Raw genomic sequence first — 26,448 nt, 5'->3', positions numbered from 1 at the left:
CTATTATCGCTTCTACCTCTATATCCCTATTCAACTTAGTGAGCTCCTCTGTAGATAGTAGGCCACAAGAAATTTGGCCCAAAACTTTATTGATGGATTTAGGGTCCACATCGTCCACAGAGTATAGCTCCTGGTAATATTTAGAAAATACTTGCGCTATATCAGAGGAAGACGCTATAAATTTGGACAGTTCTTGGATTTTTTAAAAGCCTTGCCAACATACGACCAGATTTGTTAGCGTGTTGGAACAAATTATATTTCAGACGCTGAATAGAATTTAATGCCCTATTGTGTAAAAGATTATTTAGTACCATTTGAATGGCTTTGTATCTTTCCAAATAGGGGCATGTGGGACCCCCTGTTAATTTACGTTTCAAAGTTCTGAGTAGCTTTTCCAGACGCACGATCTCCCTATTCATTTGCTTCCGTTTATAACTAACATAAATTATAATATTACCTCTTAGCACTGCTTTTGCTGTCTCCCAGAACAAAGTTGGCTGATAGCGTGCTGCCCATTAAACTCAACATATTCTGTCCATTTTTTACGCAAATATATCAGGGGCATTCCACATCTTTAGAGAGACTAAGAGGTAATCTCCATTGATTATAACCCTGGGGTTCCCCCAAGGCCATTTGTGCCAGTACTGAGCTATGATCAGATATAACTAGGTCCTCAATAGACACTTTAGAGAATCGCCCAAATAAAGTTTCTGAGATGAGTAAATAGTCAATCCGGGACCAGGATGAATGGGCACGAGCCATATGAGTGTGTTTTTTCACCCGGGTGCAGAGTCCTTCAGAGATCTAGCAATCCCAACTGTTTACATAAAAAAAGAGGGCCTTGATTTGTCACTCATGGGATGGCTGCCCCTATGAGATTGCCTATCGAGAGTAAGGGTCTATGATGCAGTTCAGGTCTCCTCCCAGAATAATATGAGTATCATCAAGTTGTGAAACCTGGGAGACCAAGCCAGAAAAGAAAGAGTGATCATATTTATTGGGGGCATACACTGATACTAATGTTAACTTGATGCCCATTAGCTTCCCCACAAGAATGAGATACCTCCTCCCTGAATCTGGCAACATCTTTGTCATCTGGAAATCGAGTGACTTGTGAATAAGGATAGCTTCCCCGCAACAGCAGAGAAAACTTGGACAAACCCTTTTTCGGTTTGGCAGCCTCTGTTTGACTTAAGTGTGATTCCTGAAGGAATATGATTTTAGCCTGTATCCTGATAAGTCTTGTTAATACTTTTTCCCTTTTAACCGGCGTCCCCAGGCCAGAAACATTCCAAGTAACTATATTGTGAGCCATCCCAGATCAGATAGAATGATAATAAAAGTAACAGGTTGCATTAAATTAGCATGTATAGTTAAATCTGACCCTAGAACGCCAAAAATTTCCCGGACTTGTTAATAAATTGCTGTTTATGAGCCTATAACAAGCAAAATATATTAATGTTAATCCACTAAGCATAGACATTTTCGGCACCTTCCCCCTGACCTATATGAGTCCCATAGGTCAATGTAAAGGTCCAAATTTTCAAAAAACCCCAACCTCCAATAATAGTGTTGATCCCTCTGACGGGACTTGGAGTCATCAGATGTTGACGTGGTCAGCCGAGTCCCAGAAAAGAAAACTATGGCGCTCATAATTTCCTAAAAGAGCACAATCTCCCAAACAAACAGGGAAACCATCAGAACGAGTGAAAAACATCAAAATACAAAACACCGTTCGGGTTTTACATGCCCCAACTTTACAACAAAACTTTTGGCTTCTCTATTGGGCACTTCTGCCACTGCTTTATGATGTACAGTGGGGCATGCCCCACTGTACATCACTTCCTGTTCCTGGCCGCTGGTGTTTACCAGCTTCCACTAATGCTGCCACCGTTCCTGCCCGGAAGGAATGGCAGCAGTTTTAACGGAAGAATATGTGTGTCTTGCTGTGACGGAGAGAGAGGGAAGCGCAGCTGGGGCAGTGGGACCCCAGGAAGCTGCGACACACTGGTTGAGAATCGCTGCATTGGATTGTATTCTGAGAGCCCCAGCCCTGGCTTTCTGGGGTTCTTAAAGCACGTGGCTGTACCTTTGCAGGTGAGAAACCTGAGTATGCCTAATTAAGCTCAAAATGAGAAGCTGGAATAGCTCAGCCAATGTGGGAATCTTATTATGTTCCCCGATGAATCAACATGCTCCTAGAAAAGCTCATGGATGCTGCGTGTGGGTAGTTTTAGGGTAATTTGGAATAATAATAGAGTATTTGCAGGGGTGTTGTACTGATAGGATGGCATGAATATCCCAATCTAGCTGGATAAAAAGGTGTTCTGGGGTCATTTTGGGAGGGAGTTAAGTTATCTGGGTAACCTGATTTTAAACTATGCCCGGTTAAGTTAGACCTGCTTCAGAGCAGTTCTAACGTTATCTGGCCTTATGGCACTGGATAACATGCTATTTATCTGTATATCTTCAAAATATAGACCAATAAAACAACAAGGAAGGCTGTCTAAAAAAGCCATGAGGGCAACAAAGTGGATTAGAAGCCAAAATGTCCGATCAGAAACTTGAAATACGTCTTCATAGAATAAAAGTTTCTGATTGGACATTTTGTATCTGCAAAATATATCCGGGTAAGTAGCACGCCATTGGCAGCAAATATGAAGGCCTCCCACGTGTCTTGGGACCCGCTCCACTTGTGGTGAAGATGAAGGCCCCAGTGAGAGTGAATGTGTATAGAGAAGGATGTGTGTATGTGAGGAGAGGGAGGCGAGAGAGGAAAAGGAAGGATGAGAGAGAGGAGGGGGAAGGAGGGGTGTGAGAGAGCAGAGGGGAGGGAGAGAGAGACAGCAGGGGGGGTGTGAGAGAGAGCAGGGGAAATGAGACAGTGTGTGTGTGGGGGAGGGTGCTTGAGTGTGGGTTTCAGAGAGAGGAAGCCTATATGAGGAGATTGTGAAGGAGTGTGTATGTGTGTGAGAGATTGGGAGCTGGTGTGTATGAGAAAGGGATTGTGTGTGTTGCGTCATTCGGTGCTAGATGGCTTCGCCCCGTTTGCCTCACCTTATTCACGGCTCCTCCCGCTTACCTAGGAAAAATGGCTACCGCCGCATCTACAAGCCGACCTCTCTGGCGTCCTCGGAATGGCTATGGTGCTGCCTCCCGCCATGCTCCTCCCAGGTACCTACTAGGGTGCACGCGCGCATGTCACCCACGTCTTTATTCCAACCTTGGCGCGAACCTTGGGGGCGTTCCCCCTTGCTGACATCACGCCATCCGGGTATATAACCTATTCTAATTTGCTAGCTCGTTGAGTTAGCAAAGAATCGAATCCTTTCCTGTCCACCCTACTCTTCTGCTTCCGTGCTGCCGCTGGAAGTTCTCTCCTTGCCCGAAGGGGTAACTGCTAACCTGGGTACCCGCTTCTCGGAGGCCCTCTGCTTTATTTCAGGTGCCTTACAGGGAACAGGTACTCACTCCTCAAGGGCCTGCTCTCCCTGCCTCGGTGCCTGTACCTTCTTCTACAACCTGGTGCAATCGCATATCTACAGCAAACACCTAGTGAGTACTCTAGCTCTCAGTCTATCTCATCCACAGTACTACCTTGCTGGGAAACCTGCTGCGGAGACCAACAGGGTGAGAAGGGCTCCCTCTGCCGAGGTCCCTGAGACTGCAACTACCAGACTGCCTCACTACTGCCACCTCTGGTGGTCCTCTTCAAGCTGTATAATAAAGAACTAACTGTGTTTGTGCGTTCTGAGTCTAGCCTATTTATTTTTTATTTTATTAATTTTTATATACCGGAGTTCGATTTTACATATCACATCGGTTTACATTCAAACAAAAAATGCAGGAAATCATGCGTTTCCTTTGTCAAATACATTAAACATTTATAATATGGAGATTGTTAACAAGGGATATAAAACAACATGGGGAATGGTTAACACTACGGGGTGCACAAAGGGGAGTGCCCCTTTGTCATGCGACAAAGGGGCACTCCCCTTTCTGGCGCCGTTTAACTTCCGTCTCAGTCTTCAGTGACGTCGGGGGCGGGGGCGTGTCTCCCAATCGGAGATCACACACCGCCCCTCCCCGCTCAGTTCCAGATGGTTTCCCTTCACCTTTTTTTTTTTCTTTCTCATCACTGTTAATTATTTCAGGGTGCCCGGTGGTGATGGTGGATGGCCTCCCTGTGCGCGGGTACTGTGGCTCCTCACGGGGCTCTTCCCCGTGGGCGTGGTCATCTGCCACAGTACCCAAGGATCCACCCAAACACCGCTCTACCTTAACAGTATGTATATGAGGGTGCTAGTCTGGGTGAAGGGATTGTGTATGTGTGAGAGAGCCTGTGAGAAAGGGTGCGTGAGAGAGAGAGAGACATAGGTAGCCTGTGTGAGGATGTATGTGTGAGAGAGAAAGGGAGCTTGTGTGGGTGTGTATGCAAGAGAGAGGACCTGTGTGTGAGTGAGGGTGTGTGTATGTGTACTAGAGAGAGAGCATGTGTGTGAGAGAGGGAGGGACAAAGGGAGGCTGTGTGAGGGGCAGTACTGAGAATTGGGTCAAACTCTGGGACTGGTGATAGAGTGGAAGGGGTTGAGCCTAGAGGTGGAGGGGGATAGATACTGGCAGGTCTAGGAGTTGGGGCCTGAGAGGGCAAAGTGGCCAGGGGAGTAGGGAGAGCGAGTGGAAGGGACACTCTTACAGTGAATTTCTAGGGAAATTCTGCTCAAAATATTTACAAAATTCTGCATCTCTAAGTAGTAATTTTTTCCTGTATTCATTTAAAATGTAAGTACTTTTAAAGACTGTCATATAAAATTGTGTTATTTTGACCAGTTTAATGTTTGCAGAATTGTAAGTCTTTTTGCACAGAATTTTACAATTTTTTGTGCAGAATTCCCCCAGGAGTACATTGTGCCAAGTTTCCCAATGACAGTGGCTGTCAAAAGCTGCAATATTTTTGGAGTAAGGTTACAAGATTCATTGAAAGAATCCTTGGATGTGAAGTTTCCTGGTCCGGGTTCTTACTTTACCTGTGTATTTGGGAAAAGAATACCGGTTTGCCTAAAGGGAAGTGGGAGGGCATTCACTACCATAACTCTTATGTTGGCAAAAAAAGCCATACTGCTGTGTTGGAGGTCCGAAGAGCTTCCAGCATATGGTCAATGGTTGCAGCTGATGAAGAAGAAGGATGCATCACATTCCAAATCCTTTTCCTCTTTGAAAGGATATTTTGAATTGTGGGATAAAGTGCAGGCCGCAATTCAGAGGTGGAGTGCGTGATTATGGGAGTTGTACCCAGGTGCTGAATACTGTGCATGCGATCTGTGATGAGTATATGGGTATGATTGTGGTGTGCATGCGATTTGTGATGAGTATATGGGTATGATTGTGGTGTGCATGCGATTTGTGATGAGTATATGGGTATGATTGTGGTGTGCATGCGATTTGTGATGAGTATATGGGTATGATTGTGGTGTGCATGCGATTTGTGATGAGTATATGGGTATGATTGTGGTGTGCATGCGATTTGTGATGAGTATATGGGTATGATTGTGGTGTGCATGTTGGGGTGAGAGTTACCGATGTTGGAAGGGGGAGAGGTAATCTGGAAAAGCTGAGTCGAGTTCACGTTGATTGGGGCAGTGCCTTCCTTCACGGTTTTGCTTATGTTTCTTGTTTACAATCAAGATGACTTGTACATTTAGTGACTCCATTTTGTTTTTAAAAAAAGAAAGAGAAATTGAAGAGAAGAAATGTCTCTCTTATGAGACACAGATAGCAGTGGTGTGCATTTTTCCTCATGGGTGCAGACATAGGCTCCCGTGTAAAATGCGCTTTGGGATTTTGGCCGGCCTTGGTGCGTGCACGCTGTGCAGCGGTGCGTGTGCTTTCCCTGCTGTGAAACGTCCGTGTACGTCCAGTCTGGGGCTGAAGCATCCTGTCTTCCCAGGGCGACTTGTGTACCTGCTGTTATTTTTGAAGGGCCTTAAATTTGTAAAAGCGACAATCCACAAGATGTTCTGTTTAATATACAAGGGCTGGAAATCAAACATTTTCAGGAGCCAGGTGACATTTTTTCCTTTGTTTTTTTTGTGTTGCTGTTCTGCTTGACTTTTTTTTTTTTTTTTTCTTATTTTGCAGTTTTTTAGTTTAGGGGTTTATTTAACATAATCTTTTACTGGTTTTCTTTTCTTTGTATCTTTTGCTTTTCTGAATTTTAGGCACCAGGTACTGCATTGAGGCTCCTGGGTATTTTCCCAGCTCAGGTAATATACTGTATGTGCCATGAAGACAGCACAGGGAGAGCCTTTGCCTTGCTTTCCCTTTCCAGTGTGCATAGGGGGGGATTATCTAAGGAATCCCTCCTTGTGTTAGAATGAGTTACTGGTATGATAGGTTGACTTTCCTGACTGTACAGCTTGTTGCTGTCACACCAGTGCGTTACCCCTGACAATCCTGCCCTCCCTCACCCGTTTCCCACAGCATCTAGTGTGGTGGTCAGTGTATACATCTTTTATGATTTTGTTTTTTTCTTGTTGCATCCTTCCAGGAGCATTTTTCTAAGTGATCTTGTGCTAGAGAAGACTAAATAAATAGATGAAATATCAGCCGTGGCCAGGTTATAGTGACACTCGCCTGTCTTTATCAAGCAGGAGCATGACTCAGTGGTGAAGACTGTCGGAGACATGGCATCAGGCAGCGAGATCAAACTTGACCCGGTCAGGTCTTCCAGCTCCGTGGATGATACTCCAGAGGTCCTGAACAGGGCTTTGTCAAAACTCTCTTCAAGGTAACCAGCAGGACCCAAAGGGGCCGCACCTAGTGGTGCAGGGGGTGGGTGAGGACTACTGATTGTCTTGTTTTCTGTCGTCGTCGTGATCCGGTTTCTGCTGAGGCATCGCCTTACGGCAGAGGCTGCCCCCAGGCCTTCTGCCACAGGAAAAGTGGCTTCTGGCCAGAGACTGCTATAATTGGACAGAAAAGAGCACACGATTGTATAACGTCACCAGGAACCCCTGGTATGGGGATTCTAAAACCTGAGCAGTCTGGGAACTGCCCGCCACTCACTCTTCTTGTAGCTGGGTTAACTTTGCTACCAAGCATGAAGCAATTCCAGGCACTCCAAATTTCTCAGCATTCTCCTCAAATCTATTAACCAGAGTCATTCTGAAAAACCATCCTATGAAGCCTTATTCGTGAAGACGTTATAGTTTAGGCCAAACACTGAAGAGAAAGCTAATTCTATGTAGGCGGTGCCCTGACGAATGCTTTTTGTGCGAGCTTGGCACCCGGGAGGTATGTCAGAATAAATATTGACAGTGCCTGGAATTGTTTCCTCCTCAGTTGAGATGCAGCTGACTTTTGGGGTTCAGGGAGCACCTGAGAAGAGAATTGCGTGATTTAAGTTAAATACTTTCAAAGGTGCTGTGTCTGCTTGAATGTCTCTTCTCCTTAACTCTGCTACCGTCAGCTCACAGGGCAGTTTAAGAAAAGAAAGCAACAAACCCTCCCCCCTCATCTCCGGCAGCATTCGCATCAGCTGCACGTGCGTTATCATTGAGTCCCGGTTTTGGGTAGGCAGAGAACGGAGTTAATGGGGTTCATGCCACAGGCACAGCGGCATACGCCCCTAGAGTAGAGAGCAGTACATGTGCGGGCGCATGAACAGATGTGCTAAGACGCACTGATATGTATGTGCCCAGGGTTACCCCAGTCATGGCCTTGGCCCTCACCCTCCTCCATCACACACTCTCACACACACACACACACACACTCGCGCTCTCATTCACACCCTGCAGTGACAGAGCCTTACCCTGGCTCCCTGGCGACTGCCCCATTCACTCCCTCTCCTGCCTAACCTGTCACAGCATGTACCATGAAACGTTCACCCCATTTGTTTGTGTCCTAGGCTTGTAGCATTATGAAGGCAGAGCAGGGTCACTACTGCTTTCTACCTCCATTACTCGGTATTGATTGTATCGTCTGCCCTCACAGCCTGAATTAGATTGACTTAATAATGTCCCACTTTGTTCACTGACCTTTGACAGAGGTTTAATTACTTTCTCTCGTCTAGAAGGGCTGTAATTTTGAGCCTAGTCCTTCCCTAGCCCATCTGATGGCTTTTTCTCTGCTAAGATGCTCGGAGACCATGTGTCAGCTGTTCTGGTGACTTGTGCAGGATTTTAGTTGTAAAACGCTGAATGATTGCTGCTCACGCACCCAGCCGCCTGTGTCCGGGAGAGTTAAGCTGTGCATAAATGTTCCCCGAGTACTGGGAGTCCCACTTCTGGAGTCAGTTTTCAGCTGATGGTGTGGCAAGGGAAAGGCCTCAGCACAGTGCTTTGATCTGGGACTGGTTCTTAGTCGCACTTGTCGAGTCTCTGTTGGCAGAGCACTTTTCATGTAACGAAAGCAGCTGTCACCAGCTCCTCAGGTCAAATCTGGGGATTGATCACTAAAGATTTCCTTTTCTGGATAGTTAAATCCCCCCCTCCGCCATTTTCTGTAAAGGTGGCAGTGTGGCTTGTAGGGTTTGCTTTTCAGAATAGAAGTGTGCTGGGCCCATGTTCTTCTGTCCTGCTCTGACCCTTTCTTTTCCTCCTCGTTCGCTTTAGGTGGAAGAACTGGTGGGTGCGAGGGATCCTGACTCTGGCCATGATTCTCTTTTTCTTCGTCATCATCTACCTTGGGCCCCTGGTTCTCATGATGATCGTAAGTGATGCCTGCAAGCCACGGTTGTTCATCTCGTCGCCTGGTAACTTGGTAAAAGCAAGGTAGCCGGGGCTGGTGACCAGAACAGCGGGGACGGAGCAGGGACTGGGATGCAGTCACTCTGTTGCTGAGCCCTGGTATCTTCACCCGTTAAACAAAACCCTCCTCTTCTGTATTTTGAACAATGAGTGCGTGAGTTTCACTCAGGTAGGAAGAGAGCTAGACATCCTATGCCTTCCCCTGCACAGGCACAAGTAGATCTTTGAAAAGATGATCACAAGACCAGGAGCAAGAGGAGAAGCCAAACTGGGGACGGAGAAGAACGCACTGCCCTCTGCAGACTCGAAAGTGGACTGCATTTAGATAATGGGGGAGGGGGGAGAGAGATTACCTAGTGAGATGAGGGAGTCTGAGGAGGAGAGGGGGAAAGACATGTCAGCTCTGGGCACAGAAATAAGCTTGTGCAGTAGCCTAGCCTCAGACAGGAGGCTTTGAAAGCTCCCAGGGATCTACCCGTTTAAACATCTGTCATTTACCATGCACTTCAGCTTGCAGTCTGGGAAATGTAGTTTTGGTTTGCTTTTGAAAAAAAGATTTCCCTTTCAGCAGGTCAGCTTGCTGCCTTCCCCTGAACATCTTAAACACTCTTATAGCCATCGTAGGGCCTAATGAGCGTATCTTTGCAAGAACAGCATTCTCATCTAAACCTACTTTTAAGAAACAGAAACTAAATGCGGGAGAAGATAATTGCACGTTATGAGCAGCTCCCAGAGACCTGCCTAATTCTCATACCCAAATTTTCATTTTATTTAATTTTGTGAAACGTTTTTAACATGGGCTGTCCAAATGCACTATTCTCTCTTTTGTAACTAATTGTGGTTATAGCTGATTGACATTTTACCCCCACCGGAGCTCATTCTTGTACCGTGTTTTTGTCTATGGGGGAAGCCTTAGCTGTAGGGGATCAAGGGGAGGAGGTGAGCACTGTGGGGACGGTCCTCCAGCCAGATCTGGTTTTCAGAATATCTCTACATTTTGGCCTGACAGCTCTGTTAATGTGCATCCCCTGGAAAATCAGGCCTGGAGTATCAGGGCAGTGTGCCCTGGAGCCAAAACTGGGATCCTGACTGCATGAGCCTTCATTGGCTCTTGGAGATTTTACCCTGTTTTATATTCCACCCGTCTCTAGCATCATTACAGGAATGGTTCTGGGCCGGGAGGGGGGAGCAGGCACCAGGTCTCATTCCATGGAACCTAAATTCAGTCAGTAGGTGTCCCCCTTGAGCAATAACCTGGGGTGGGGGGGGGGGGGGGCTCTGATAATGCTCTGCTGGACCCCCTGCTCCAGCCCACCCAGAGTACTGTCACTGAGAGAGTGGGCCGGCCTGGTCTTTCTGTTCCACTTCCAATGTGCTGGACAGGAGTGGGGGGCGTGGAGAGGGTAAGCTCTGCGTATCCTTAGCTCGATGAGGCATTGCCTCGTCCGTGCTGTGATACCATGGTGCGTGCATTCCTGAAGCAGCCGTGGAGTGGAGAGAGAGGGGAAGCGTGTGTATTCCTGAAGCAGCCGTGGAGTGGAGGGAGAGGGGAAGCGTGTGTATTCCTGAAGCAGCCGTGGAGTGGAGGGAGGGGAAGCGTGTGTATTCCTGAAGCAGCCGTGGAGTGGAGGGAGAGGGGAAGCGTGTATATTCCTGAAGCAGCCGTGGAGTGGAGGGAGGGGAAGCGTGTATATTCCTGAAGCAGCCGTGGAGTGGAGAGAGAGGGGAAGCGTGTGTATTCCTGAAGCAGCCGTGGAGTGGAGGGAGAGGGGAAGCGTGTGTATTCCTGAAGCAGCCGTGGAGTGGAGAGAGAGGGGGAAGTGTGTGTATTCCTGAAGCAACCGTGGAGTGGAGAGAGAGGGGAAGCGTGTGTATTCCTGAAGCAGCCGTGGAGTGGAGAGAGTGGGGAAGCGTGTGTATTCCTGAAGAAGCCGTGGAGTGGAGAGAGTGGGAAAGCGTGTGTATTCCTGAAGCAGCCGTGGAGTGGAGAGAGTGGGGAAGCGTGTGTATTCCTGAAGCAGCCGTGGAGTGGAGAGAGAGGGGAAGCGTGTGTATTCCTGAAGCAGCCGTGGAGTGGAGAGAGAGGGGAAGCGTGTGTATTCCTGAAGCAGCCGTGGAGTGGAGAGAGAGGGGAAGCGTGTGTATTCCTGAAGCAGCCGTGGAGTGGAGAGAGAGGGGAAGCGTGTGTATTCCTGAAGCAGCCGTGGAGTGGAGAGAGAGGGGAAGCGTGTGTATTCCTGAAGCAGCCGTGGAGTGGAGAGAGTGGGGAAGCGTGTGTATTCCTGAAGCAGCCGTGGAGTGGAGAGAGAGGGGAAGCGTGTGTATTCCTGAAGCAGCCATGGAGTGGAGGGAGGGGAAGCGTATGTATTCCTGAAGCAGCCGTGGAGTGTGGAGAGGGAGGGGGAAGTGTGTGTATTCCTGAAGCAGCCGTGGAGTGTGGAGAGGGAGGGGGAAGTGTGTGTATTCCTGAAGCAGCCGTGGAGTGGAGAGGGAGGGGGAAGGGTGTGTATTCCTGAAGCAGCCGTGGAGTGGAGAGAGAGGGGAAGCGTGTGTATTCCTGAAGCAGCCATGGAGTGGAGAGAGAGGGGAAGCGTGTGTATTCCTGAAGCAGCCGTGGAGTGGAGAGAGAGGGGGAAGCGTGTGTATTCCTGAAGCAGCCATGGAGTGGAGAGAGAGGGGAAGCGTGTATATTCCTGAAGCAGCCGTGGAGTGGAGAGAGAGGGGGAAGCGTGTGTATTCCTGAAGCAGCCGTGGAGTGGAGAGAGAGGGGGAAGCGTGTGTATTCCTGAAGCAGCCGTGGAGTGGAGAGAGAGGGGGAAGCGTGTGTATTCCTGAAGCAGCCGTGGAGTGGAGAGAGAGGGGGAAGCGTGTGTATTCCTGAAGCAGCCATGGAGTGGAGAGAGAGGGGGAAGCGTGTGTATTCCTGAAGCAGCCATGGAGTGGAGAGAGAGGGGGAAGAGTGTGTATTCCTGAAGCAGCCGTGGAGTGGAGAGAGAGGGGGAAGCGTGTGTATTCCTGAAGCAGCCATGGAGTGGAGAGAGAGGGGAAGCGTGTGTATTCCTGAAGCAGCCATGGAGTGGAGAGAGAGGGGAAGCGTGTGTATTCCTGAAGCAGCCATGGAGTGGAGAGAGAGGGGGAAGCGTGTGTATTCCTGAAGCAGCCATGGAGTGGAGAGAGAGGGGGAAGCGTGTGTATTCCTGAAGCAGCCATGGAGTGGAGAGAGAGGGGGAAGCGTGTGTATTCCTGAAGCAGCCGTGGAGTGGAGGGAGGGGTAGCATGTGTATTCCTGAAGCAGCCATGGAGTGGAGGGAGGGGAAGCGTGTGTATTCCTGAAGCAGCCATGGAGTGGAGGGAGGGGAAGCGTGTGTATTCCTGAAGCAGCCGTGGAGTGGAGGGAGGGGAAGCGTGTGTATTCCTGAAGCAGCCATGGAGTGGAGGGAGGGGAAGCGTGTGTATTCCTGAAGCAGCCGTGGAGTGGAGGGAGGGGAAGCGTGTGTATTCCTGAAGCAGCCGTGGAGTGGTAGGGGAGGGAGATCCCTGTTGCACCTGAGATGTGTTTTGTATTTCTCCTCAGCTCATGTGGGAATGCGGGTGTGTGAGCAGGGTGGCTGATGCTTATCAGTCCTTTAACGATTATTTTTGTGTGTTTTCCCATATTTGTTTTTGCAGGTGATGTGCGTTCAGATCAAGTGCTTCCAGGAGATTATCATGATCGGGTACAATGTGTACCACTCCTACGACCTGCCCTGGTTTAGGACGCTCAGCTGGTGAGTGCCCTGAGCCCGGCACATTCAAGGTGATGGGATGACTTTACACTGCGCTGTTAGCATCCAAGGCTCGTCAGGGAGCAAAAGGATCTCAGAAATAGCCCCCAATGCTGATCGCGAAAAGAAGGCTACCAAAGTAACTGGGTCGAGTTTATACCTGGAGAAGGATAATAGAAATACTGAAACTGCAACACATTGTAGAGTAATAACGTCTGCTCCGTAGCAGAGAAAGCTGTAATGATGCCAGACTTCTCTGCCCACAAAGTGTGCTGCTCTTGCTAACATTTTGGACTGTTCCAAAGGCGAAACCAGGGACATGAAGAAAACAAAGTGGGCTCTCACTGTCTTTTGGGTGATCAGCTGACCTTCCCTAGGGTTTTCTTCCTCTCTGTTCACCCCCAGCCTCCCACCCCTCTCCACCCTGCTTCTGTGACCAGTCCTGCCATCAGATGTAAGGTGGAAAGCTGCTTCTTGAACGCAGGAGCGCTCTCTTCCCCAGGCCTTCCTTCCCTTCAAGCCCTGTTTTCCCCAGGATGGCTTTCCAGGCAGACGGCAAGGTCACTGAGTGCTGAAAAGCCTTCGGCCCTAGTGGCCTGAAGTGTGACGCAAGTGCCTGTCCTTTGATTACAATAATCCCGCTACCTCCCTGCTCCTGTTTGGGACTCAGGAAATTAATGGCACGCTGCCGTTCTTGTTGAGAACAATTTCTAAACTTGTCTTGGGCGTGCGTTGTTATTCTGGGTGCGCTTCTGTGCATTTACACTGCTCTGTGTGCATGTACACACCCCCCCAGCCCCAGTGGCATCTGGTTAATGTGTGGCCTGGTGATCTCTCTCTGCCAGGTACTTCTTGCTGTGTGTGAATTACTTTTTCTACGGAGAGACGGTAACAGATTATTTCTTCACGCTGGTCCAGAGGGAGGAGCCGTTACGGATTCTCAGTAAATACCACCGCTTCATTTCTTTTGCGCTGTATCTAACAGGTAAGGCCTGCCTCTTCTGTCGCGACTGGCTGCATCTTTCTGTGGGCTGTGTGCATTTTCCCTGTGGTAGTGCTGAGCGTGATGGCCATTACTGTATGTGCGAGCCTGGTGCTTCCCCTCCTCCCGAGGCTAACTGAATAAATGCGTTGCTCATTACAAAGTTTACCTGCATATTTAGCATAGAAAAGGAATTTAAAACCAAATCTTGTCCTGTCCTGCACCTTAGCTGCAGTGCTTTTTTTTTTTTAATCTGACTGAGGAGCGTGGGATTTGGCTGTCCTGGCCGGGAAAGATCAGCAGAGGTTATGCATGCAGGCCCTGGGTTTGTGGGAGGAGGGGATGGAAGGGATACAAAATAGAGGACTATAAAGTGCCACAGGATTTTGACCTTGTTTTCTTACCAGCTAAAAGGTTTGCCTTGTTGTAGGGAGGATTTTATGGCAAGTTGCCAGCCTGGAACTATCTTGAGCTTGCTTCCTTTCTCCCGCTGCAGTTGGAGCAGAAGGTGGAGGCTGCTGCTGGCCCCCACCCGATAGCTTTTTTTTTTTTTTTTTTTAAACATTGCCATTAGTCCAAGACAGGTGGAATGGGCGGGGCGGGGGGGGGGGGGGGGGGGGGGATAAATGTACTGTGATTCTCAGGCCTGCGTGCAGAGGGTAAATTAATGGGGCAGAACCGTGCGCAAGCATGTTAAAAGAATGCATGCTGCTGTGTATAAATACCCAGACCTAACCCGGCTGTTTGCCTTCTCCCAGGTTTCTGCATGTTTGTCCTCAGTCTGGTGAAGAAACATTACCGACTGCAGTTTTACATGGTAAGCTGGCGCCGACCTGAGCCTGTTTCAGGCAGCGCTGCATGCTACGGGGCTGATAGGTTCAGGAAGGGTCACCAGAACAGGCAAAGGCCTGCAAGATGTATTCTGAGCAATGCAGAGGCCTAACTTGCTTATAAGAAGGATCTCGGGGACTTCCTCCCCACACAGAGCAGTTTGAAATACATAGGAAGCGTCTGGAGCTCGTCCTAGCAAGGGTGACTCATTGGTGATTTGTTGTCAGCATGGCTTTCAATAATTTATGCATGCCGGATATAATTTAAGAAAAAGACAAATTGTCCATGTTGAAATCTATTTTGCAATAGATAAAGAAATAACTATTTGTGGGAATTCTGTTTTGTTTTGTTTTCCTGTACTTTAAAATTGAGCAACGTGCCCCCTCATTAAAGGGGAAGACGTTCTGATTGTCCTAAAACGTTGCTGGCTGCTGATCCAGTGCGGCTTCAGGGGTGACCCCCTGGGGAAGAGGGGGTGACATGCAAAATGAAAGCTGACATTTTTAAAGGTTAACCGCAAACACTGAAGTGTCCGGTGCCGCGGCTGGTGTCACTGAACTAGTGCTGCCTGGTATGAGCATGAAGCACTTTCCTGGCCTAACAGGTTGAGCTGATCCACTTTTCAGTTTGAGCTTAAGTAGCCATACCCTAGATAGATATGGCTAGCTAAACTCAAATTAATTTGTGGCTGATTCAAGCTCGTGGTAAAAGCTGGTGTGACTCTGATTTGAAATTCTGCTTGCTTTAGATATACCTCCACCCATATATTCAGTTTGGTGTTTCCTTGTCACTTTGGAGCAGATGTTTGAGCTGATGAGACTCAGAATATTAATTAAGCCTACAGCAGTGGAGGGGATGCTTTTCACTGATCTGGAATTTGTCATGAGGGAGTTTTATTTCACCCCCCATCTCCTTTTGAAACCTTTTCACCTCTCCAGCCTACTCGGGCAATTCCAGCTTCCCTCACTGATTGAGAGCTGACGGGGGAAAGTCTTTTTCTGTGCGATCCACTTCAGTGACCATTTCCTTCCTGAACTCAAGAGCATGGTCTCTGTGGCATGCCCCAGCACCATCGGTTAGGAGACTGGAACTACTGGCATGACATAACATGATCAGAAGAATCCATGGGGTCCATATTCAGCCACTGAGCGGCTAGTTATGTTAGCCGGATACACCTATCTGGCTAACGTAACTGGGATATTCAGCGGCCGGTAGCACCGCTGAATATATCCGGCTATCTTAAAAGTTAGCTGGATAGGTGTATTCAGCTAACTTTAGACCTGCCTACAGCACAGCCAGAGTTAGATTAACCCCGGAACGCCTACCGCCCACCTCAGGTGCACCATCTAAATGGCTTTTGAATATCTACCCCCTTTTTTTCTCCAAGCAGAAACGTTTGCTATGAATTTGCCATTTCCTCAGCTTACTCAGATCAGTCCAGACCATCGGGTTATGTATCCCTACCAGCAGATGGCTGCAGAGAGCAAACCATTGAGGCTGTGCCCTATAATTGAGAATGCCACCTGCAGCCCCTCAGTATTTCTCTGCCGCCAGCAGATGGCAGAGGTGCATACCTGCAGTTCTGACTGATTTGGCGTTCAGAGATTGACATCTGTTCCCCAAGGTTGCTAGGTCTTGTTTTCTGAGACAATCCCTTGGGTTGAGCTGGGCGAACAGGGGGTTAGATACCCCTGGCGGTGCTAGCCTGCTTCTTCCAGGGCCCCTTATAGCCTAGGGACTGGCCCCCTCTTCGGCCTCAAGATCCCCTCCTTGTGACAGCTGCCAGCTCAGGGAAGTATCCCTTTGAGGGTTTTTAGTTTGTTTGTTTCTATCCGGTTTTATTTAAGTTTTAAAAAAGAAAAGTATTGTAGTTTAAGTAACCAAGTTCATTTACGGTAATGTTTTGCATAAGTGTTGGACGTTTTTGAGGGAGGATCTTAAGCGGTCCAGTCCCGTTTAGGGGTATCAATGCCGGGGTCTTGTTCACCCTGTAAGTTACATGTTTTTTGGGTCTAAGCTTGGGTACAGATTAATACTGAGGGGCTGCAGGTGGCAATTATAGGGCACAGCCTCAAAGTTTTGCTCTCTGATTCCACCTGATGGTCTGTGGTATTACAGGAACGAAAATTAGCAGGTAAGAACCACTTTTCCTATCAATGCTACTAGAAAAGAGGGATAAACTGGCCTGTAGGCCATACGTGCTGATCAGACTGGACCGAATACCTTCTTCTTTTGTTTTCTCCAGTTCGGTTGGACACACGTGACGCTGTTAATTGTTGTTACCCAGTCGCACCTCATTATTCACAATCTGTTTGAAGGAATGATCTGGTAAGTTCTGTTCATTGCTTCACTCTTGTTGGGCAGCTCGTGTGGAAAAGCATACTGGTCCATCGCAGAGTGAAACAATTCCCCAGCGCTAGTTGTTTCTGCTCTCAGGCAAGAGGCACTCACTGGGCACGGGTGAACATTTAGTTGGGGGTGAATGCCAGCATCACAGGATGGAGATATAGCAAAGGGTGGTGGAGGCCTGTGCTGCTGGACAGCATTGGTGAGCATGGCCAGAGGGCAGGCATTGACCGGCATGGCCACAGTGCTGTGTGCCTACGAGGAAGTCCATCAGCAAAACTGAAATGTCCCCCTTTTAAAGTGAAGTCCAGCACTGTCTGTGCCAGTCTGCACATTTTTGTATGGACCTCTCTGCCATTGATAGAGCTGCATCCTGTGTGGCATAGCACTATGCGCTGCTGCCAGCACTTGGCAAAGGCATTTTTTGTAGGCAGTGAAAGTAAATCCATGGGTTTATTGTCCTCTTTCCCCCAGCTTAGGATGTTCTGAAATGAGTTCCCTGTCTTTTTAGTGTTCTTGCCACATCTAATCTGGCTGCCATCTTTTCAGGTTCATTGTCCCAATCTCTTGCGTGATCTGTAATGACATCATGGCCTACATGTTTGGGTTTTTCTTTGGCCGGACTCCGCTGATCAAGGTTGGTGTGTTCTGCTGTGAAACTCGTCTTGTGCCCATGAATGTGACTCATGAGTGGCCTCTGATGCATTGGTCAGAGATATTTCCCTCACCTTTTGTATCCATGCCTGGGTAATAGCCACTCCTGAGGATAGTAATTTGCATGACCCGCATATTTAGTCCCGTTAAGTATGTGAGTTTTCAGAGACTCTGCCTTAGCTATTCCTGGACTCTCCTCAGGAATAGTATGGAGGTGCCTTCACTCAGGCCGTCAATATGACATGCTCTGAAATCACTAGGTAATCACAAGGTAGCATTTTTAGGGTTCTTAATATATTCTTTTCATAAAAAATGTTACCAAAAATGACTGCATGCTATTACAGACAATTTTACCAAAAGAAAAAACTGGCAAACTTAGAGCCAAAAGCACCAAGGAGAGTTACTAGAATAGGCAAAATTTCTAGTGATTAAGTGCCGATCCTCTGGTCAAAACACTTTCTCGGGGTTTTGTGTCCTTTCCATCCAAGACTTTGAAAACATTGATTGGTGGATGAGAGCTTGCAGATGATAAATACTGTACCTGCAGGTAACTTACGTCTAACGGCCGGCCACTTTGTATGTTTTTATCTTGATATGTGCTCCATCTTTTTACTAATAACGAGAAGAAAAAACCCCAAATCTGTCTGGTATGAGATCAAGCCGAGTTCTTGCTCTGTCAGGAACCTCGTCTTTCCTTTTCATGCCCCAGATGTGAGGAAGGGGAAGTGCTATCCGCGTGATGGGCCGTTAAATGGAATAAGGTTATGTCTGGAAATGCCGTGTCTCTCAGCAGGAGAGCCCTTCTCCAGTCTGAAGCTCTGCTTGCTCTTAGTTCATTGCTCCAAGCCTGGGTCACATCTCCTCTCCCTAGTGCCACCCTGAAAAATCAAGTCACTTCCTACCATGTGGTTCATTGGCCCCTTTTCCCGGTGAATTTAACCCTCGTGAGTAGTGGCAGATTGAGAGCTGTAGAACCTCTTCCGCCCACTGCTCCCCTCCTGAAATGTCCCAGCTCTGCCCGCCCAGCGTGCTTCCGCCGTGACCTGGAGGCGCCACTGCTGGGGTCACAGGAGAATTCAGTCTCTGTGCTGAGACTTCCAGTCAGGATGTCAGTTGCTGTCAAACTGAGATTGTGATTTTAGCCACAGTCTTGGCACCTGGACTGAGACCAGCTCATATCACACATGGTAATATCGTTTGGTCCTATTTCAGCAGGCTTTGCAGTCCTCTCCCAGTCTCCTTGAACCCTTCTGCTCATGCTTTCTGTTTTTCTCCTTCACCCTCTCCTCCCCCTTCAATTTGCAGCTTTCACCGAAGAAAACTTGGGAAGGTTTCATTGGAGGATTCTTTTCCACGGTGGTTTTTGGACTGCTGGTAAGTTTTCAACCTACTTGGGGCCTTTACTTCTTCCGGGGGTGTGCATCAGATATGGCTGAGAGAGAAGCAAATCACAAAGCATCAGCATGAAGCCTTTAGCAGCCTTTCTGATCACCTTTTGCAGCCTGGGGAAGGCTTCTTTCTTTCCCAACCACCCTCCACTTTCCTTGTGTTTGTTCATTTACCCACATGTTAGTATGGCTCTCTGTTGGGCTCCCTAACAGTCACCATAGATGGGAAGCAGTGAGAGAAATATGTTCATTCCTAATGTTCTCCTGGCCCCCTGCCAGCAGTCAGTGCTTGCCTATTTCTTTCATATACCATTCTGTTATGCCCTTTGCACCCTAATGAGAATTTCCTCAGGCAGGCCAATCCACACCAGTGGATTATGCCCTCCTACCAGCAGATGGAGACGGAGTAAAACTGATTCTCTGACATCACTGACATTTCCTGTTCATACTCCAGATCAGTCCAGACAAGTGGATTTTGCATTCCTACCAGCAGATTGAGACAGAGAATAAAAAGTTTTTCAGGCAATACTAGTTAACCGAGAGTGCCACCTGTAGTCCCTCATATTTCTTTCTCCAGCCTGGATTGACCAGGAGTGGAGGAGAACTCCTCTGAAGACTCAGATGGCGACGATCCTGTGTATTTGTTTTTAACAGGCTTTGCATGAGAGACGCAAGCAGTTTGTGTGGAGCCAGCTCAAGGCCTAGCGTACCAAGATAACGGTACTTTTACATCATTAGTTTAGGTAAAAGGTTTAGTCCAAATAAGGAAGTAATCCCAAAACAAAAAACAGACACTGTTAGCAAAATCTGTATATAAGAATGTAATGTGTAACTTGAAAACTGAGAAGGCTTTGATGCGTCACTGTTAAGACGCTACAAGTCACTCCCAGGAAATCTTTCCTGTAAATTCTTCTTGTGCCTTTTACTTTGCTTTTCTATAATAAAGAGTATTATTGAGAATTATAAAAACTGTGAGTGTTTTCTATAACAAACTAGCCTGTGCAGCGAAACCTCCGAGTGCCATAAACCTCAGTAAATTGGGAACTTCTTGTGAGGTAAGAAAGGTAACAACTAGTAATGTCCCTGCCCTGCTGGTAAAGCAGGTAATAACTAGATAGTCGCCGAGACAGCCGCCCTCGGGACTATAAACAATCCTCAGGGGGATTCACGTATTGACCAGGGAGCTGGTCAGGGTGCGGATCCAGTGGCTGGCTCGGTGAGTGCTGACCCAGATGTGGATGATGATCCTAGAGTGGTGAGGCTATTTCGTAAGGGGGAGTTGCGGCCGCTCATCACCTAGGTCCTAGAAGAACTGGGAATCAAGATTGCACAGGAGGATTCCAACAATGAATGGGGTAAATCCGGTATTGGAAGAACTGTGTGGGCCACCAAAGGCCTTCCCTTTGCCGAAGAAGTTGAAGAAGCTGATTAACAGAGAATGGGATTTCCCGGAGGCAGGGCTGAAAGTGGCCAGGGCTATGGCCAGGTTGTATCCTCTGCCAGAGGACACCTTAGACTTTGGAAGCTTCCAAAGGTGAATGTTGCAGTGTGATTGGTGACTAAGAGGATGACAGTCAACACCGAAAACCCTTCCACAGGGAAAGATGTCCTGTTAAAGAGGCTGTTTGAGTCTTAGAGCGGTGGTCTGCGCTAGTCTGATGCAGAGAGCTTGTTTATACTGGATATAGAAGAAGGCGTAGGAGAAGACATCTGGGACTGCTGCTGATTCTGTCCAGAATGCTCGGTTGGAGACAGGGGTGGCCTTTGTGGCGGATGCCCTCTATGATATGCTTCGGATTTGGGCCAGGAATATGGTGTCCATGGTAGCCGCTCGAAGATTCCTGTGGTTGTGTAATTGGTTGGCGGATGTGTGGCCAAAAGCGCAGCTTTGTAATCTCCCTTTCAAAGAAAGTTATTGTTTGGGGAGGACCTGGAGAAGCTGATGAAGCATTTGGCGGATTTAAAGGAAATAGATTGCCCGAAGGTAAGAAAGGGAGTAAGAGAACCTTTCCCGTGTGCTTGCTTCTATGAGATGAGAAGAGTTTGCTCCTACAGAAGTTCTTCCGGATCCATGCAGAAGCAGGGTTCAGGAAGACAGCAGTCTTTTCAAGGGACCTGAAGGCTGGTCCACTCCTCCCTGGAAGGCTGTCGGAGGAAGGTTGTCCCGTTTTTATGAGGAGTGGACCAGAGTCACTTCCGACCAGTGGGTTCTGGAAGTAATAAGGGACGGGTACACTTTAGAATTCCCCCCCCCCCCCCCCAAAGAGGCCTTTGTGGTGTCTCGTTACACTTTGCCTGGCAAGCAGGCAGCGGTGCAGGACACCCTTCTATGGCTACAGCAATTGGAAGTCATCATTCCGGTACCGCAGGAGGAGCAATGTCAAGGAAGATATTCTGTGTACTTTGTGGTGCCCAAGAAGGAGGGCTCTTTTCGGCCCATTCTAGATCTGCAAAAGGTCAATGTGACCTTACAGGTGCTGCGTTGTTGGATGGAGACACAGATGGTGATTGCAGCAGTGCGCAAGGGGGAGTTTCTCACCTCCTTGGATCTAACAGGTATATCTCCACATTCCCATCCAAGCAGACCATCAAAGGTTTCTTTGCTTCATGGTGCTAGGAGAGCATTTTCAGTTTAGAGCTCTTCCCTTCAGGCTGGCTGCTGCACCAAGAATGGTCACAAAGGGTGATGATGGTGGAGGCGGTGGTGGCCCTCAGAAAGGAAGGGATATTAGTGCATCCGTACTTGGACCATTGGTTCATTCGGGGAAAGTTGGAGATAGTGTCACTGTTCCATTTGACGAGTGGAGCGTCTAAGGTTCCTGGGCTGGGTGATAAACCTGGTGAAGAGCCATTTTAGAGCCATCCCAGTCCTTGGATTATATGGGAGCTCAGTTCAACATCTAGTTAGGTAGGCTGTTTCTTACCCTGGAACGGATGATCAAATTACAGTCCAAGTGGTTCGTCTGCAGGATCTGCCAGTCCCCAAAGTCTGGGATTATTTACAAGTGCTAGGTTCCATGGCCTCTACACTGGATTTGGTGCCCTGGGTCTTTGCTCACATGCGTCCTCTTCAGAATGCGCTCCTGTCCCGGTGGAATCCGTTGTCGGAAGAATTTCTGCTACTTTTGCTGCTCCAGGAGGAATCCAGGTCCAGTCTCTTGTGGCTGTCATGTCCCAATTTGGAGAAAGGAATGGATCTGGATGTTCCGGACTGGGTGGTAATGACCACGGATGCCAGTCTGAGTGGTTAGGGAGCGATATGTCAAGGATCTGCAGCTCAAGGACAGTGGTCACTGGTGGAAGCATCCTAGTCAGTCAAACGGCTGGAAACAAGAGCAGTCTGGAAGGTGATGCTGTTCTTTCTTCCTCGGATTCAGGGAAGTGCGGTGCATGTGTTCTTGGATAATGTGACGATGGTGGCCTGTATCAATCGGCAGGACGGATTGAAGAGTCGCTTGCTGGCTCAGGAGTTTCAGGAACTCTTTGCCTGGGCGAAACTTCATCTAGGAGCACTAGCAGCCTCTCACAAGGCAGGTGTGGACAGTGTGCAAGTGGACTATCTCAGCAGACAACAGCTGGACCCGAGGGAATGGGAGCTTACGGCGTCAAATGAGGTCTTTGCCCTCATTTGACGCAGGAGGGATGAGCCCCAGTTCGATCTCATGGCAACACGAATGCCAAGGCAGCCAGGTTTTTCAGCCGTCTGAGAGAGTTCAACTCCACAGGGATTGACACTCTGGTTCAGCCGAGACCAGGGAGACTCCTGATATGTCTCTTCCCCCCCCCCCCCCCCCCCGTGGCCGCTCGTAGGTCCGAGTGTTGCTCCGTATCGAGCAGCATCAGGGAAGAGTGATCCTGGTAGCGCCGGAGTAGCTGCGCCATCCGAGGTTTGCAGATCTAGTTTAGCTGGTGAAGATGGACCCATTCAGTTAAGCCACCTAAGGGGGGAGTGATGCGTCAAGGACCCATCTTTTTGGAGTAAATGGATCACTTCTGTCTAAAGGCCTGGCTTTTGAGAGGCAACATTTCCACTTGAAGCGGTATTCAGAGCCAATGATTACAACTCTTTTTCAGGCAAGAAGATCCTCTACTTTAGCTTATAATCAGAGTTTGGAGAGTGTTCGACTCCTGGTGTGGAGTCCATGATGCTGATCCTTTACAGAAAAATGTTGCCACGGTCTTGGCTTTTTTGCAAGAAGGCTTGTCAAAGGCTTTAGCCTATAACTCTCTCCAAGTCCAGGTGGCAGCCTTAGGTAGTTTCAGAGGGAGGTTTCAGGGATGGCCTTTAGTGTCTCATCCGGATGTAGTACGTTTTCTTAAGGGAGCAAAGCATTTGCGTCCTCCAGTCCGTAGACTTTGTCTGTCTTCGAATCTTAATTTGGTTTTTTGAGTACTGTGTGGACCTCCCTTTGAACCTTTGAGAAGGGCTTCTTTGAAGGACCTTACCCTGAAGATGGTGTTCCTGGTGTTGATTTGCTTGGTGAGACGAATTTCAAAGCTTCAGGCCTTATTGTGTAGAGATCCTTTTTTGCAGATTTTCGATGAAGGAGTTCCATTGCGTGCGGTGCCTTCCTTTTTGCCCTAGGTCATGTCGACTTTTCATCTTAACCAGACAGTGGAATTACCAGGCTTTCCGCACCTGATGTCTGATTCTCCCCATGCAAGGGAGCTTCATTTTTTGGACATGCATCGGGTTCTCTTGCGATACCTCAAGGTGACTAATGGATTTTGAAGGTTAGACCATCTGTTTGTGTTATTCAATGGATCAAAGAAGGGTTACAAAGCAGCTAAGGGCATGATTGTACAATGGTTAAAGGAGGCGATTGTTGGCCTATATTTTTAAAGGTCATTTGATCCGTAGGGGATTGCGAGTTCATTCTACTAGGGCACAAGCAGCCTCCTGGGCAGTGTCAGTTGGTTTCTCCGCTGGAGTTTTGTCGAGCAGCAACTTGGTCCTCTTTGCACACTTTTACTAAACATTACTGTTAAGATGTCAGGGCCCCGGAGGAGGCCTCCTTTGGTGAAAGTGTACTGTGTGCAGGTCTTTTGGGATCTCACCCAGTGTAAAAGGGCTTGAGTACATCTCATTTGTTTGGACTGATCTGGGGTATGAACAGGAAAGGAAAATTGGTTCTTACCTACTATTTTTCGTTCTTGGAATACCACAGATCAATCCAGGCTCCCGTTCCCCTTATGATTATTAATTCGAAAGACCTTTCCTGCTTCTAGATGCTGCTGGTGATGCAGAATTTAAATTTGTGCTGCAGAATTGTGAATTGTACATAGTTCTCAGTTATTTTGAGATTGGAAGTTCTTTTTCATTTCCCTAAGGGTTCAGTTTGGTTGGGGATTCCAACTTATTTCTCAGCTCGCTCTAGAGGGAGAAATCCTTGAAGTTTGGGAGGTAGTCATCCTGGCTTGGGTACAGGTCAATACTGAGGGACTGCAGGTGGCATGCTCGGTTAAGTAACATTGCCTGAAAAATTTTTATTCTTTGCCTCCATCTGCTGGTAGGGATGCAAAACCCACTTGTCTGGACTGATTTGTGATATTCCAGGAACGAAAATTAGCAGGTAAGAACCAATTTTCCTATAGCTCTACCCCAACATCAGCCTGCCAGTATTCTCCATCTCCAGCAGATGGTGGACATGCAGCTTCCTTATGGAGCTTGCTTGTAAAAAGAAAAAAAAGCAGCGGAAGAAGATAGAAGAATTGAACGCAGAGCTTGAACTCCTGAGGGACACGCCTGTTGGTCCCTCCCTCACTTAAGTACTTTAAGCCTGGAAGCCTAACCAGGCATAGACTTAAAATGAGGACGAGGGAGTGCTCAGCAGTGAAGGCTTGAGCCCTTCCCCCCCTGCAGTTGGAGATTCGATCGTGTTCTCAACAAGGAAGGGCTGAGCTCAGATTAAAAAAGACAGAAGTTTAGGTTCCCTCTTTCTCCTTGCTGGGTCTCTCTTACCCTCTGCGTTTCCCTTTTCCCTCTCACTTCTCTGTGGAGTTAGTGAAGGGTGGAGGTGGCACAGGTTGGCGGGTTGAGCAGCTTTCGCTAGACCCTGTGTGTCAGGCTTGGTAAAGTCAGCCGCATGGTAGGCCACGGCAGCGTTTTTTTTTCCCATGCGCTCAGATGTGTACGTGCATTGTCACCGCACGGCATGTTTTGTCTTGGTCACGCGCATGCACTGGTACTTGTGCGCGTCAGGCAAGTATGCTCTAGAGTTTCTTCGAATTTCTCTGGATGCATTTTTGGTCTCTTTCTGCAACTTTCTATTGAAGAGAGTGGCAGTGGAGACTACATTAAGAAGGCTGATAGATCTGAAGGCTGTAATTCCAGTTCCCAGATCACAAGAAAATATGGGGCACTATTCTATTTATTTTGTCATTCCTAAGGAGGAAGAGGGGTTCTTTTGACCCATCCTAGATCTGAAGGGAGTCAGTTGGCATTTGTGTGTGATTCACTTCAGGATGAAAACTCTGCATGCCATAATTATGGCAGTACAAATAGAGAGACCTGAGAAATTCTTCTATCTGATGGAAGCATATTTGCATATTTACATTCAACAGGAACATTGTTTCCTATGTGTCGCTGTTCTTGGAATCATTATCAAGTTCATGCCCTGCCGCTACCACCACTGGTGGTGGTAGCAGCGTCTCTGCACAAAGAAGACATTCTGGTCCATCTGTATTTGGACAACTGATTGGTTCAGGCCTAGAATGTGGAAGAGTGTCATTTGTTTCTCACAAGGTGATTTCTTTGCTTCAGGAACTAGGCTGGGTGTTAATTTAGCCAGGAGCAGTTTACAGCCTTTTCAGACCCTAAAGTACCTCTGCATGCATTTCCTATGTACTGGGGCAGAGTTTATGTGCTGGAGGGTCGCATTCAGAAATTAGTTGTTCAAGTGAGACCTTGAGACAGGCTATTCACCCGATGATATCTTATGTGCAGGTGCTTGGATCTATGGCGGCCACATTGGAAGTTGTTCCCTGGGCAAGGGAGCACATGAGGCCCCATCAGCTTGAGTTGCTCTCCCAGTAGAATCCACAGTTGCAGGAGTACTCAGACTCTACTTGCCATTGGAAATGAGCGTTCAGCTGCAGTGGTGGTAACAAGCAGATCATTTCAGGAAGGGGGTAGCTTTGGACACACTGGACTGGTTGATGCTCATGACAGATGCAATCCTTCTGGGTTGAGGGGGCTCACTGTCAAGAGTTGGTGGTGCAGGATCAGTGGAATGTCGAGGAGTGGCAGTGGACCATCAATAGTTGGGATGCGCATGCGGTTAGACTGGTATGCTTGATTTTTGCTGAGTGGTTGGAAGTTCAAGCAGTAAGGATAATGTCAGACAATGTCATGACGGTGGCCTACATCGTTCATCAGGGTGGAACCAGAAGCCAGCAGGTATCGTTGGAGGTAGATGCTCTTATGGTGTGGGCGGAGCAACATCTTCAGGACATATCCGCCTCTCACATTGCCGGGAAGGACAATATACAAGATGATTTTCTCAGCAGCAAACAAGTCTTGGACCCAGGAGAGTGGGAGCTGGCGAGCGAGGCCTTTCAACCTATAGTAGAATATGAGGTTAGCTGTGCCTGGATTTTGATGCTAGTTCCAACAACACGAAAATACCACAGTTCTTCACAGAAGAGATCCGAGAGCATTGTGAATTGTTGCTCTCCTCCACGTGTGGCCATTGAGCAGGGTGTAATATGCTTTTCTACCTAGGCCGACTATTGGC

General features: G+C 48.1%; 1 protein-coding gene across 3 annotated transcripts in view; it reads left to right on the top strand.

The window, feature by feature from the left end:
* CDS2 (CDP-diacylglycerol synthase 2) overlaps positions 1 to 26,448 on the top strand; it is a 67,383-nt gene that overhangs the window by 23,485 nt on the left and 17,450 nt on the right. For 2 of the 3 annotated variants that reach the window (XM_029604046.1, XM_029604050.1), the window contains exons 2-9: positions 6,648 to 6,787; positions 8,613 to 8,709; positions 12,417 to 12,514; positions 13,357 to 13,496; positions 14,252 to 14,310; positions 16,570 to 16,652; positions 17,220 to 17,307; positions 18,630 to 18,698. In XM_029604046.1, coding sequence (XP_029459906.1) covers positions 6,648 to 6,787; positions 8,613 to 8,709; positions 12,417 to 12,514; positions 13,357 to 13,496; positions 14,252 to 14,310; positions 16,570 to 16,652; positions 17,220 to 17,307; positions 18,630 to 18,698 — 774 coding nt within the window. The remainder of the gene's footprint in view (positions 1 to 6,647; positions 6,788 to 8,612; positions 8,710 to 12,416; positions 12,515 to 13,356; positions 13,497 to 14,251; positions 14,311 to 16,569; positions 16,653 to 17,219; positions 17,308 to 18,629; positions 18,699 to 26,448) is intronic. The other variant, XM_029604049.1, reaches the window with a different exon arrangement.

Source organism: Rhinatrema bivittatum, chromosome 5 (assembly GCF_901001135.1).
Source record: "Rhinatrema bivittatum chromosome 5, aRhiBiv1.1, whole genome shotgun sequence".
NCBI lineage: Eukaryota > Metazoa > Chordata > Amphibia > Gymnophiona > Rhinatrematidae > Rhinatrema > Rhinatrema bivittatum.
This window is presented reverse-complemented; position numbering and strand designations above follow the sequence as displayed.